The sequence below is a fragment of the Carcharodon carcharias genome, chromosome 2 (assembly GCF_017639515.1).
Source record: "Carcharodon carcharias isolate sCarCar2 chromosome 2, sCarCar2.pri, whole genome shotgun sequence".
NCBI classification, from domain to species: Eukaryota; Metazoa; Chordata; class Chondrichthyes; order Lamniformes; family Lamnidae; genus Carcharodon; species Carcharodon carcharias.
The window spans coordinates 222,949,080-222,964,548 of NC_054468.1; the positions used below are offsets into that span (position 1 = coordinate 222,949,080).

A 15,469-nucleotide genomic window follows, 5' to 3' on the forward strand; every position below is an offset into this window, starting at 1 on the left:
GATGGTGCCAATATGATAAACCGAGGTGCAAATGGGAGCAGGGATTGATAGACATAAAACAATGAGGAAATGCAGGTATAGTAGTGGGGATGGAGATGCTGTGAGCAATGTCACTGGGCTAGTAATCTAGCAGCCCAGGCTAATGCTGAAGGGACATGGGTTCAAATCCCACCATGGCGGCTGGTAGAATTTAAATTCAATTAATTAATCTGAAATATAAAGGCAACATCAGTAATGGCGACCACGACAACTATCACCGATTTTTTACAAAAAAAAACCCCAGCTGGTTCACTAATGCCCTTTAGAGAAGGAAATCTGCTGTCCTTACCTGGTCTGGCCTACATGTGACTCTAGATCCACAGCAATGTGGTTGACTCTTAAATGCCCTCTGAAATGGCCCAGCAAACCACTCAGTTCAAAAGGCAATTACGGCAGCAAATGCTGGCCTTGCCAGTGATGCCCACAACCCATGAAAGAGTAAAAAGATACACTTGAGTAACACGGCAATACCTAAACGTTGGGTTTGCCTGATCACTTATGCCAGGGATTTGGTTTATGAATTATGAACTCTGGGTTTATGAGCTCTGGGTGCAAAGACACAGAAAAATCTACCTCAAGCATGCACAGTGTAAGACTCTGCAAACTAAACTAGCCTGCATAAGCAGTTTCAGTTATCTGATATGAAGTGCACGCACTCTGCCAGTAGGGGAACATTCCACTTTGACAAGGTGAAAGGAACTTTGGTGCAAGCAGGGACCCTAAAGCAAAAGTACTGTAAGGATTTAATTGGGTAAAACAACGCAGGGCTAAGTGCTGGTAAGCTTCCTGCCACTTAACTGGATAACAAACACTTCTCAGTTTGCCCATCGGCTCGTAAGCTTATGATGTAAGGAAAGGGTCTGAGCTGAAACCGTTGGACAACCTGGTAACAGCAGTGATTCATGGATTGTAGAGTATACGGCGGATGATCAATTCCATTCTTAGGTACATTATTATCTCGGAATAAAATGAGCCAGTGTATCTTCTGCCCAAGGGCGATGGCTATCAGTTCTCACCAGGCCAATGTTTTGACGCTGTGAACAGTGTGTGCGCCCACCGCATGTTCTTTCTTGTCAGTGAGCAGCACAAGCCCAGCCTGTGAACCTCTTGGCATCATTTTCCTGGCACGAACACCCATTTTGCCACGACCGGCTGGAGAGGCAGCATTTGTGTCCCTCTTTGATTTAATCCAGGCACTAAGCCTTAGAAATGCTTCTCAAACCCAAAACTCCAACTTCTAGCAGCTGTCATGACAGAAGGCAGAGCATCTCCATCAGCTAATTAATGTTGTTTTTTTGCCTCCACTGCGGTGAAAGGGCATACTTTGAGGGCTTGCCAGCCCTCGTGATGTTCTAGACACCCCCACACGTTGTGCCATTTGGCAAACTTACGTGTCCACCTACTGTTCCCTTTCAAATCCTATTTGAGAGGCACTCACAGAGGTTTGCTGTCCCCTATGGGACACCGACCCCCAACCCCCAACTCCCCCCCCATAGGAACTGAGGAGGGTTGGGGTTAAGAATACAAGCTCACTTTCAACTGCAAAATCCACCTCACAGCTTAATCCTTCATCTTGAAGATGATCAGCTCAAGGGGAATCGAGCAGGGGTGGGGGGGTTCCTAAGTTGTTTTTTTTTAAATTGTTGGTTATCCGTGCAGGATGTTGAGAACAATGAGGCGTTCTGCCCTTGTCTCATGGTGTGTGTGTGTGTGTGTGAGAGAGAGGGAGAGAAAGAGAGAGAGAGAGCAGTGGGTCACCCCACCCAACAGCACCACCACCGCCCCATGCGAGCACGTGCATCGCGAACGCGCCCGCTGTAAAAGCGCGCTCGCGACCACCCAGCCTGTGCGCGCCCACGGAAGGCTCACCTTTAGCGTCCCGTTCACTGATAATGTTGCAACATTGAAGCCCGGGGCAACATTGTGTCAGGAAAACAAAAACAGAATTACCCGGAAAAACCTTGTGTCAGGAAACCCGCTCAGGGTGAGTTGTCGGGGGAGGTTCTTTAATTTGCAGCCATTTCTGTGAGTTAACAAGCTTTATGATCTTTAATCGGTGCATATGTGTGTGTGTGTGTGTAAATGTCTCGCCTGTTTACGTTTGTAAAGGCGCTCAGATCCAGAGACTGACATCGCTGCAGTTCATTCACAAGCAGCTAAAGTGTTTACTCCGTGACTCAACACGCTTACCCCTGAGAGAGAGCCCGCGCACTTGTCCCCTCCAAACAGGGGAGACAGTTGTCACTGCCGCCCGTGGACGGGAGGGGGTGGGGTGGTGATCATCACCCATACTTAACTGGAGGTGACGAGGAAGCCTCGGCGATTGGGAACGAGAGGGGGGTGGGGGACGACGCGGGCAGCGAACGGTCTTAGCTTCATCTCCTCCGGAGCTGCCGGGGTGCGAGAGGCGAGTGTCTCCCCTGTTTGGAGAGTGGTGGAGTCGGCAGTGGCCAGGCGCTCTGTGCATGTCAAACCTGTTGCCTGCCTGAGCTCGCTTTAGATCTGGAGTTTAGCACAGGCATGCTCCAAGGGTCCGGACTCGCCCCTCGATCCACGTATTCTGCTAGCAATATGCAGTGAGTCTCAATTATTATAGTTTAAGCGTTGTTTTAATTTTTAAAAAAATGTTATGCTTTTCGGGAGCGCACGGGGTTGATATGTATCAATGATTGGCTGCCACCGTAACAAAAGAAAAGTTGCTATTTAATGTACGTTCTGAAAGGCTCCTTTTTCATTTCAATCATGCATGTAAACAGACTGAAGCTTCCATGGAGCAGACGACTTGGCAGGTTCCACTACGATGAACTTGGCGTCGTATCCCCTCAGTGTTTAACTGCCGGTTGGCTTTTTGATTTTGGGAAGAGTCCCGGGGTCGTGATTCACGGGTGGTGATCAATATTGTTTGGAGTGTCTTAGTTTGTAGGCGTTCTCTGAATATTTATATATATATATATATATATATATATATAAAGAACAGCATGCGAACGATGCAAGGAGGCGGGCGGTGAGGAATCTGTCTGGGTGTCGAAGGGAACTGTAAATTCCATTTGCGAGCTTGTTCATCTTTCTTCCTGAGCTGCCAAAAAGGGAGGATAGTTACGGTGAGGTACACGTCTCCTGACGCGTCCTCCGTCACTCGGTATGTTGTCGATAGTCACCCTGTATAATTGAACAGTTTAGTCGCTGCAGGCCTTTGTTATTTTGGTAAATGATCCATTTTATCCGATAGAACGCAGCCTACTTTCCAGCGATTCAAACTCTAGAAAAAAAGAGACCTAAAAAAAAATCTCTTTAAAAAAAAACCTTCATAGTGATGAACATTTCCTCACACTATAGAAACATCCATCTCCTTAATAGCAAAATAATCTCTAGTAACCGAGGGACTAAATCGTTGAACGACTATTTTGGACCGTTAATTATCATTTGACAAAAATAGTACCAGGATTGGGGGAGAAGTTTCGGCTATTGAAACAATCTGTCTCATGTACGAAAGAGAAAGAAAAAGCACTAACGGCAGTCGCTTCAACTTGGATTCACGTAGGTTAGACTTCATCTGAAGTTATTTCAAAATGATCTTTCTACCCTATTTGAGATGGAGAGATAGATTGACTACTTTTAGGCTTAAGGTTTGTTGCTGTTGGGGCGAAGCCTCTGATGTTTGTCTTTTGCCACATGAGAACTTAATTTGCCCCGGGACAGGGAACGAGTTTGCTAAGGCAAGTCACTGACACAATGCTCCACTCAAACATCGTGCGCTTTGAAAGGTTTAGTGGGCGTGTGCAAATATTGAGGCTCGATTGTTTGAACAGCTTCAATCGCATAGCGATACGTCATTGGTTGACATAGGCTGGGAAATACCCTGAGTGAGCCCAGATCCGCCGGCGTTACTCGGCCGCAAATTTCGTTGCCGAGCGTAAACCGCACTCCGGCGAAGTAACGTCGCTTTCACGACTTTTTCCACCAAGAAGCCCTGCGCCTTTTTAAACAGGGAAAGGGTCTTTTTTTTTGTAACGCTGACTTGTATGTAGATTGTTTCTCGTCCTATGTATGTTCGACAAGGTAAAGAGCTGGTCATTGAAATGTTCACTCTGCTTAAAATTTTCTTTTTTTAATTTAAATAAATTTGTAGAATGTTTCATGTATGTCTTTAAAAATAATGTCCTTAGATGTGTCCCCAGACACAACCACCCACATGGTACAGTTTCAAAAAAATATGAGGCACCCAGTATAAAGTGTTGCATCTGGAAGAATAACTTGTGGGAAGGTTGGCAAGCTCCATATTCAATGGTCTATTTCTAATCTGGTGGTAGAGGAGCAAGAAATATTCAAACAACAATAATATGCATTTATATAGCACCTTTAAGACAGTAAAACGTCTCAAGATGCTTTACAAGAGTGCAATCAGACAAAAAAAATTATGCAGAGCCAAATAAGGAGAAAGTGGGATGGGTGACCAAATGCTTGGTGAAAGTTTTAAATAGTGCCTTAAAGGAGGAGAGAGGTGGAAAGATTAAGAGAGGGTAACCCAGAATTTAGGGCCTAGACATCTGAAGGTACAGTCGCTAATGATGGGGTAAAGCAAGTGTGAGATGGACCAGAGGCTGAAACTGGGAGGAATGCAGAATTCTTGGAGGGCTGTAGGTCTTGAGGAGGTTACAAGACTTGGGGAGGAGTGAATCCGTGGAGGGGTTTCCACACCAGAGTGCAAATTTTGAATTTGAGGGATTGGTTATTGTAGGTCAGTGAGCACAGAAACGATGGGTGGATGGGATTTTGTGTAAGTTGGTATATAGGCAGCAGAGTTTCGGATGAGTTCAAGTTTACCACATATACTTTCTGATTTGGTGTCTGCTTGGTACCAGTAGCATTTTTTTTCTTTATTCTTTCACGGGATGTGGGTGTCGCTGGCTAAGCCAGCATTTTAATTGCCCATCCCTAATTGCCCTTGAGAAGGTGGTGGTAAACTGCCTTCTTGAAACGCTGCAGTCCATGTAGTGTAGGTACACTCACAGTGCTGTAAGGGAGTGAGTTCCAGGATTTTAACCCAGCAACAGTGAAGGAAGGCGGTATATTTCCAAGTCAGGATGGCGTGTGACTTGGAGGGAAACTTGCAGTCAGGTGGTGTTCCCCTGTGTCTGCTGCCCATGTCCTTTTAGGTGGTAGAGGTCATGGGTTTGGAAGGTGCTGTCAAAGGAGCTTTGGTGAATTGCTGCAGTGCATCCTGTAGATGAATCACACTGCTGCCACTGTGTATGGAGTTGGTGGATGGGGTGTCAAATAGGCAGGCTGCTTTGTCCTGGATGGTGTTGAGCTTCTTAAGAGTTGTTGGAGCTGCACTCATCTAGGCAAGTGGGGAGTATCCCATCACACTTCTGTCTTGTGCCTTGTGGATGGTGGATAGGCTTTGGGGAGTCAGGAGGTGAGTTACTGTCCACAGAATTCCCAGCCTTAGACTTGCTCTTGTAGCCACAGTGTTTATGCATTGTGTGAGGACAGGATGAAGCTTGGTTATGATTCACCCCTTCTGCTGCTTTAGTCAAAGACCCATTAACACTGTTTAGGCTTGGACATGCAGAATGGATCGTTGGAAAAGATATTGGAAAGAAACCCACATCTATCAACTCTTATCCCAAGAAATGTTTTCACTTGAAAAACTGAGACCACTTTAGTTGGAAAAGTAAATTACAGTAGTAATGATAGGGGTCTTTAAAAAAGAAGAGAAACTTGCCTTTATATAGTGCCGCGGTATTCGTGGTATTCTTGCCCCCAGATACAACATTCTGGCAGGATAAACTTACGAATTTTACTGATGTGTGTCTTGCACCCCTTTCTCCCCGTCCCTCTGAATCAAATAGACATTTCAAAACCATCCACTAATATGAAGTTTACCAAGCTTAAAACAAAATAAAAGCAGAAGTGTGATATGTCCGATTTCAGATGCTCTACTGAAATCCTACTGCTAACATTCTGGTAAATGCAAAGGTGGTAGTGGGACAAGTTACCCATGCTTTCTCTTTTAAAATCATCATGTTTGTATGATGGTTATTGATATCAGTAATGTAAGCTTTGTGCTCCTGACATTAACATGCCTTCTTGACTCAGGTTGCTGGGGCAAAGATCAGAGGTTAGAGATATAAGGCAATACTCTGCATGTTACCTTATATATGGCCCTGATGGTGAAGTTACAAATCTCGTAAACTGAGATGCTGATGAGTACACTATAATTTCTTGAATATTGCTGAAAGGAGAGGCATGTTGCTGAAGCTTTTCATCTTGCACTCATTAGGATGAACACAAGAATGTCAAATTTCAAACAATCACAAAAATTTATAGGACAGGAGAAAAGGTGCTGATTGGTTGGCAAGTCGACTTTGATTGGCCGAGATGTTGCCATGGAGAAAGCCATGGGGAATTATAGGCTCTCTAAGATCCTGGGTAATTCAGAAAAGGTGGAAGGCTTGAATATATTACTTTCATTTGCAAAGGGTTCCTGCATATGAATGTATGCCACTTCTAGTAAGCATAAATGAGCCACATTTCAAGCTCAACTGATTATCTTAAACAAAAACAGAATTACCTGGAAAAACTCAGCAGGTCTGGCAGCATCGGCGGAGAAGAAAAGAGTTGACGTTTCGAGTCCTCATGACCCTTCGACAGAACTAGTTCTGTCGAAGGGTCATGAGGACTCGAAACGTCAACTCTTTTCTTCTCCGCCGATGCTGCCAGACCTGCTGAGTTTTTCCAGGTAATTCTGTTTTTGTTTTGGATTTCCAGCATCCGCAGTTTTTTTTTTTTTTTTTTGTTTTTGTGATTATCTTAAATTGGTTGTTAGTGTCGCTATTAGCACACTCAGGATTGTTCAGCAAGTGCTGCCCAAATGTAGAATCACATCTAACAGTAGATGTTTTGTTTTGGGTTTTGCAAGCGCAGGATGGTTGAGTACCGTCTATACTCTGCCTATTACAAACAACCAAAAAAACATGTTGTTTGATTCGACCAGCCAATCACTGGGATGTACTGGCGTCACACTGGCACTTTAATTTCTCACATGCTGGATCCTGATTTACTTTGGTGTAATGTGACATTTGAGGTAAAATTATTATTGGTGATTTCTTCTGGTAATACTGAAGCTGAGCAGGATTGTGCTTTTAAAATTGTTACTGAAACTATTGAACATGTCAAACACAAGCAGAAATAAAAGTAGAGGATGCAGAACATGAGTTACAGGTCCTTCAGCACTTGTGGGGAGAAAAGGCATATTAAGGTTTTGGACCATGCCTTTTGTCTCAACAGGATTTATTTCCAGGTACTGACTGATCGGCTGTGTTTTTTTATAGCATTTTATGTATTTATTTCAGATAGCCAGTATTCATAATTTTCTTATTAGCCACAAGCAAGCTAGTAACGCTGTGCCTGGTTTCGTCATTTTTACATCATCTGCTATTAAAGGTACATGCGCTTCCAGAACGACTTTTTGTGTTGTGTTTTTTGATTAATATTTCCTAATGCCAGCATTGACAAACGCCATTCCCTGTGTACACACTCGTCTGTCATTGCACAGTTTCCTGCAGCCCCGATCTTATGGCACCATACAGGCTCTCTATCGCATCACTGAACGGCTGACTCTCTTTTGGCTGCCTGCCTATCTGCTTGGTTAGTTAGTTTAGTTTCTTTCTCCTTCAGTCTGCTTTTCTGGGCCCGTTCATATTCATGCCCAAAGCCTTGGGTCCTCTGGCTTTCCTGGTGCCGCCCTCTCAAAATTCTCAGCTACCGGTTCTTCTGAAACACTGCAGTTCATCTCAGCCTATTCTTTAAAATGTTTAACCCTCTTTCCCTCCCCTGCACCCCACCTAATCTACCCAACCCCCACCCTTGGCAGATTCCCAGTTGCCGACTACATTGTGTACAATCCTTAGCTCCCTTTCCTCTACCCAACAGATTCCAGAACCTGATTGACACTTTAAATCCCCTTGCAACTTCCTCCTCTCCCCGCAATCCTATCTGAAAAACTGCTGCCTGCTTGCAGAAGTTTCCCATCCTCTAGCTTCCCAGTACTGAATACTTGAAAATGTTCGTCCCCAGTTCTTATCAAATTTTTTCGTCCCAGCATGTGGCCAACTCCAGCAGGCTTCACCATTCCCAACCCCTTAAAACATGAGCTGGATATTGGTTGGAGAGTAGGGATAAAGGGAAAACTATTAGAACGAAAGGCTGACAAGTCCCCTAGACCCGATCCCAGGGTCTCAGAAGAAGTGGCTGCAGGAATAATAGATGTATTGGTTGTGGCCTTCCAAAATTCCTTAAGTTCTGGAAAGGTCCCAGTAGGTTGGAAAATTGTTATTGCAACAACTTTAATCAAGAAGGGGAGACAGAAAACAGGAAACTCTAGGCCAGTTAGCCTAACATTTGTTATAGGGAAAATGGTAGAATCCATTATTAAAGAGGTAATAGCAGGGCATTTAGCAGATCATAATACAATCAGGCAGAGTCAACATGGTTTTGTGAAAGGGAAATTGTGCTTGACTAATTTATTAGTGTTCTTTGAGGAAGCAACAAATATTGTGGATAAAAGGGAACCTGTAGATGTGGTGTACTTAGATTTTTAAAAGACATTTGACAAGGTGTCACATCAAAGGCTTCTGCACAAAATAAGAGCACACGCTGTAGGGCTAACATATTAGCATGGATTGGAGATTGGTTGGCTAACTAGAAGTAAGAGAGTAGGGATAAATGGGTCATCTTTGGGTTGGCAAGATGTGACGAATGGAGAGTCACAGAGATCAGTGCTCAAAAACTTATAATTTACATAAATGACTTGGATGAAGGGGCCAAATGTATGGTTGCTAAATTTGTTGATGACACAAAGATATGTAGGAAAGTAAGTTGTGAAGAGGGCATAAGAATTCATAAAGGGATTTAGAAAGGTTAAGTGAGTGGACAAAACTTTGTCAGATGGAGTATAATGTGGGAAAAAGTGAATGTGTTCACTTTGGCAGGGAAGAATAGAAAAGCAGTGTGTTATCTGAATGCAGAGAGACTGCAGAACTCTACGGTACAGAGGGATCTGGGTGTCCTGGTACATGAATCACAAATGGTTGGTATGCAGGTGCAGCCAGTGATTAGAAAGGCAAATGGAATGTTGCTGTTTATTGCCGTGGGAATTGAGTATAAAAGTAGAGAAGTGTTGCCACAGCTGTACATTGCCAGTACGCATCTGTCGTACTGTGTACAGTTTTGGCCTCCTTTCTTAAGAAAGGATATAACTGCAGTAGAAGCAATTCAGAGAAGGTACAACCGAATGCTTCCTGGGATGAAGAGATTATCTTATGAGGAAAGGTTTGACAGGTTGGGCCAGTATCCATTGGAATTTAGAAGACTGGGAAGTGACCTTATTGAAACATAAGATCTTGAAGGGACTTGATAGTTTGGATGCTCAGAGGATGTTTCCCCTTGTGGGAGAGACTAGAACTAGGGTACACAGTTTGAAAATTAGGGGTTTCCCATTTAATACAGAGATGAGGAGAATTTTTTTCCCTCGGAGTATTAGTCTGTGGAAGTCTCTTCCCCAGACAGCAGTGGAGGCTGGGTCATTGAATATATTCAAGGCTGAGTTAGTTAGATTTTTGACTGACAAGGGACTCAAGAGTCATGGGGGTGGTGGTGGGCAGACACGAAAGTGGAGTTGAGGCCACAATCAGATCATCCATAATCTTATTAAATGGCAGAGCAGACTCACAGGGCTGAATGGCCTACTCCTCCCAACTCTTGTGTTCTGCAGATGCTCGAAATCAATCAGAACTGATGAAGGATCATCGCCTGGAATGTTAACTCTGTTTCTCTCTCCACAGATACTGCCAGACCTGCTAAGTATTTCCAGCATTTTCTGGTTTTACTACCTTTACTTATGTGCTGGCTCTTGCTAGCAGTTAGCTTTCTGCTGTTGTGTTTGTTGCATTTTAAGAGTCTAAGGATTTTTCAGTAATGCTCAACTTAGTGACGAGCAATGACATAGCAATCATATTTTTCTGCAGCCCGTGATCAAAAGAATATCTGAAACCTGTTAGTCTGATTAAAAATTCTCAAACAGTAACAAAGCCATTCTTTGTGGCTGGAGTGCAACGCAAGCCTGTTTGTCGTGTGGTTAGTTTTCTTGCCAGCCTCTGCTTGTGTTGATTTCACAGTACAGTTAGATGGTGAATCTTTATTGGCGTTTACATCTGAGTTTTTAAACAATTTAATTAGTGTTTGATTTGTAGTGTGTAATGAGAAAACATAGGGAAGACAAGGGGAGTTCCTTGATTTACAATATGGGGGAAACACGGGCCTGTTAAGATTCCTAATACTGTAATCCAATGTTGAATGATAAAGGAATACCCAGATTTGTTAGTTGGTCCCTGGTGGCACTGCTGACGTGTTAGTCTGGAACACTTGTGCAATTTAGCAAATGGAACTGTTTAATCTGGTCTATCACTTTTGAGGTTACTCCTAAGTACAGCATTATATCGAATTCTGGGATCACCCTTCAGGTAGTGTACAGAGGATATATCAGGGATCCAGGGCTTAGGGACTTTAGTTATGTGAAGAGATTAGAGAAACTGGGATTGTTCTCCTTAGAACAGTGAAGCTTTATGGGGAGATTTACAGACATGCTTAAACATTACAAGAGGTTGGAATAGAATAAATAAGGAGAATCTGTTTCCAGTGGCAGAAGGGTTGGTAACTAGAGTACAGAGTTAAGGTGACTGGCAAAAGAACCAGAGGTGGGGGAGTGGTTGCACAGCATTTCTTAAAGCAGAGAGTTGTTAAGATCTGGAATATGCTGCCTGAAACAATGATGAAAGTCAGTTCAGTAGTAACTTTCAAAAGGGAATTTGATATACATTTGAAAAACTTCACAGGGCTATAGGAGAGGTGTAGGACTAATTGGATAGTTCTCTCAAATACCAGGCATGATGGGCCAAATAGCCTCCGTCTGTGTTGTCTGATTCTATGATATGCTTAGGTATAGATTACATGAAATGGCAGAATACAAACTCTTGTTTGCCAGACTACAAATTTTGTTTAAAAACTAAAGACTGCTTTTAAATTCTGATTTTCCACCTAAATCAAGTTGTGTCGCTAAACCGAAGTTAAGAAGCCTATTTCTTTAGGAGAGCACAGATATTTTTGACTTTACTTTTAAGTGGTGTAATAGCTTAGGCTCGTCGGGAACACTTCTTGTTATTGATTCGGGATACCAAAGTGCTGTCTTTCTGTTTTTTTCTGGTTTCTATATGCTGAGGAAAGGAAAGAATTGCAGCTCAGTATGTAACCTAATTTGACTCGAAGGCTGTTCACATTCTCCAATCTTCCTTGCCTGAAGCTAACTCATGCTGAGATTCAGTTCCAAGGGGGTTACTGGTGCACTTCTCTTGTGTTTGAGTTTGAACAATGACTGTTGATGGGATACAAGAGCTATATGCACATGCTTGCGGGTGCAGACACACCCAGCTAAGGTCACTAGGTAGCCATCAGGGTTGAACTCCAGTTACTCTATTTTTCTACCCTTTGTGTTCTACCCTGTTTCCATTGACACCATTAATATTGTCTTGGCTGAGTGTAGCTCACTTAGCACACACTGTGCATTTGTTTTGAATTCTCCTTGTCTGTATCACTCAGTAACATTATCCCACTGAGTGAGTGCAGTTGCGTTTTAAATTTTAGGTGAAATTTTGAGTTAACGTGAGGGGTGATACACTGTAAAATGTGAGCCGTTCATTTTGAGGGCCTATATCAAGTACTCAGTTCACAGTTATAAGCAGAGTAAAATCCTCTCTACTCTACACCAATAACGCACCTTCACCTGAAACTTGGAAGTGCACTCAGCAATGTACTCGGGTAGCATTTTCCATTTGCCACACACATTGACTTCTCTGAATGCGGTTTTCATTGTGTCAAATTTGTGCTATCAGCTCATACCAAGTAGGGATTAGGTTTAAGTTGTTCAAACTCGCTTCACACAGGTGTTAGTGGATGAATTTCCATCTGCTCTGTCTAAACTAGATAGCTCATAGTGGTCAACAGCAAACATCCTGACCCACTACTCCGTCTGTCCTGCTACTGACGCTCAGTTATTGAGCAACAGTAACATGTTGCATTTATATAGCGCTTTTAACATAGTAAGATGCCTTTAGCATCTAAGACACTGCTCATGAGCAAAATCAGATAGAATTTGAAACTGAGCCACTTATTTAGACAGGTGGCCAAAAGCTTGCTCAAAGAGGTAGGCCTTAAAGAGTATCTAAAAGGAAGAGAGACAGGTAGGGATGTAGAGAGGTTAATGGAAGGAATTGTGAGTGTTTGGGGTCCGGGCAATTGTAGCCATGGCAACCATTGGTAGAGCAATGTAAATGGGGGAGTGTGCAAGAGGCCAGAATTGGATGAACGCAGAGATCTTGAAGGATAATAGGACTGTAGGAAGTTACAGAGATAGGGAGGGGCGAGGCATGGAGAATTATAATATTAAGATATTTTATGTTGTTGAAACTGAATAGAAAATTAGACCTACAAATGTTTGCATTTATCTCTTCAGAATTGCCGATCTTGTATGATGTTAAGGATGTTTCCTCTCATGGGGGAACCTAGAACTAGGGTGCACAGTTTCAAGAAAAGGGTTTTAAGACAGAGATGAGGAGGAATTCTTCTCTGAGGGTGGTTAGCGTTTGGAATTCTCTCCCCCAGAAGCAATGGAGGCTGGGTCATTGAACATATTCAAGGATGAGTTAGACAGATTCTTGATTGACAAGGGAGTCAAGAGTTATGGTGGAGCAGGCAGGAAAGTGGAGTTAAGGCCACAATCAGGTCAGCCATGATCTTATTGAATGGCAGAGCAGGCTCGAGGGGCTGAATGGCCTACTCCTACTCCTATTTCTTATGTTATCTTTGTAGATTTTTTTATCGCCTCTTTAATCCATTCAGGAATAGCACTCAGTGTAGCAGTTAGGAACATTGAAAACAGGAGCAAGAGTAAGCCATTCGGCCCCCTCAAGCCTGCTCCTCCATTCAACAAGATAATAGCTGATCTTCTATCTCAATGCCATTTTCCCCCACTATCCCCATACTCCTTGATAATTTTAATACCTAGAAATTAATCGATCTCTCTTGAACATATTTAATGACTGAGACTCCACAGCCCTCTGGGGTAGAGAATGCCTCGATGGGAATCTGCACCTCGTTCATTATTTACTGGACGTTTTGATGTAGTGTTCCACCTGTGTGTCTGTGCCTTTGTCCTATTTTGCAAACATTCAGGCTTTCAGAATAAATTTGAAGTATTCAATCCACCCACATAATTCAATGAAGATCAGAAATATATCTGAGCAATACTTGACGTTGGCTATGTGTCACGGTCAGTCACTTATATGAAACAAAGCCACCAACATCAGTTAAGAATCGCCCCCCAATTTATTATTTCCAGCAGTTTCCTCTGATTATTTCAGTTATTTTAATTTGGAAGGTGGAGTATTTTTTCCCCTATTTTTCATCTGAAGGTGTTAGTTTTTATTTATCTTCGACTGGAAGAGTGGCATATTACAGCAGCTGCCTCTCTTTAAAATCCCACTGTCGGAGCTAAAATTTAGAATTAATGGAGAAAGCAAGGAAAAGGGCAAATACTTTAAACTCCTCCTCATTACTGCACACCTTCTGCTCAATCTTCCGCCCACATCTCCCTCCCCCAAATCGCTAACTGCAATAAATCATCTGACAGGTTTCCGGTCTCCTGTTGCAGATCTTAGATCTCCAATCTCCATGGGTCATTAACAAAAAGACCTTGGGTGCAGATGTCAATGACAGCAGCTGTTCTTCCAACCCTGAGCAACCACACGTTGTTATATCAGTCGAATCTCACTTAGCTCTGTTTGTGTCACTCATAGCATTTGTACAATTCAAAATCCTAACTGGCACGGTTTGTACTGTGGAGCGACAAGACCACAAATAAAAAAGCAGAAGCAGGATGTACAGACTGTCATTCCAGGTCTGTTCCTAGACCAAACTGGAAATGTCCTGCAGGTTGTCCAGTCACCGACACTTTAAAGAGGAGGTTAATGACCCATTGCTGTTTAAAATAAACAAAGACATGAATTGAAGTAGGTGTTTGTCTTTGTCCTGTTTTGAACAAGTAATCGATATTAAAAATTCTTGGTTTTAAAGAAGTACATGCATTCATAGAGGACCAATTTTTGAATGGAGCAAGAGATTCTTTTGGAAATTTGCATCAGAGAAGTGTGATCTTGATGACCTCAAAATAAATATGGCAAAAGAACTCCCCATTATGATGTTGTTTAAAGGCTGAATTGTTACAAGAGTGTAAACCTTTATTTGAAGGAAACAGGACTGATAAGCTATCTTATTTCATTCAGCGGGGAATTAACGCATCAAAATACTTGTTTACAGGTTAGGTTAGTACTTAATGCTTTTCATAAAATAAATAACTTCCTTTTATCTTTTCCTTAATCAGGTTGAGGGTATTTTTGATGAGGTTTTTATTCTTTAAAATTGGGAATTATTAGTAAAGAATGCATCTTGTTCCTGAGAGGACAGGGAGCTGATTCATTGCTAACTTTTTGACAATGCTCTTCTGTAGCTTTCTGTCAGTAAATAATGGGATGGATTTTACGTGCCCCCGCAAGGTGTGTTTGTGGCGAGGGGGGAGGTAGGGCAGGTAAAATAGGCTGGCTGACCCATCACCTTCCCGCCTACACCTGAGCTGACCCCCATAATAGTCTAGTTGGGCGGGCACTAAAACCATCTTATTTCATTCAGCGGGGAATTAACGCATCAAAATACTTGTTTACAGGTTAGGTTCGTACTTAATGCTTTTCATAAAATAAATAACTTCCTTTTATCTTTTCCTTAATCAGGTTGAGGGTATTTTTGCCCACCATATGGAAATAAATAAAGATAATTACTTTGTTAGCAAGCCCATTGACCTGGCTAATATGCTGCCCATGCCATAATACGGCTGGTGTGGGCAAGAAGCATGAGTGGGTGGCCGATTTCTATGGCCTACATGACAAAGGACGAGAAGGAGTGGTGGGGGGGGTTGGCGCTGGGTTTGCCCTACACGCATTAGGGGCACTCCACCCCCGGCCCCAAGATATCACCCTTGCCTTCCTTCCACATCATCTGCCTCACAAAACCCAGCTCCCCCATCCCCCTCTTTCCCTCTCTCTCTGGGCTGTAGGATTTCTCCTCGCTTGAAAACCCTGGGACTTTCTGAGGCAGCCATGATCTTCTTCACCCCCTTCCTGCAATCCCGGCAGTGCCCACTGCTGAGCTCTGGCACTGCCAGACCGCTGAAGCTGCCTGCCAATCAGGTGAACTATCAGCTCCTGAGGGCAGGACTCCCTGCCACTGAGGGGCAGAAGTCCCCTATCAACCAATTTAGCCG

General features: G+C 43.1%; 1 protein-coding gene across 5 annotated transcripts in view; it reads left to right on the forward strand.

Moving 5' to 3' along the window:
* The first annotated feature begins 1,927 nt into the window (after nt 1-1,927).
* Nucleotides 1,928-15,469, forward strand: part of LOC121271948 (FERM domain-containing protein 6-like) — a 67,769-nt gene continuing 54,227 nt past the window's right edge. For 2 of the 5 annotated variants that reach the window (XM_041178208.1, XM_041178230.1), the window contains exon 1: nt 2,393-2,615. Coding sequence is in view for 1 of the 5 variants with exons in the window: in XM_041178230.1 (XP_041034164.1) it covers nt 2,560-2,615 (56 nt within the window). In the remaining 4 variants the exon portion in view is untranslated. Of the gene's footprint in view, nt 2,065-2,392; nt 2,616-3,079; nt 3,179-15,469 lie in introns of those variants that run through there. The other 3 variants (XM_041178216.1, XM_041178224.1, XM_041178239.1) reach the window with 3 other exon arrangements.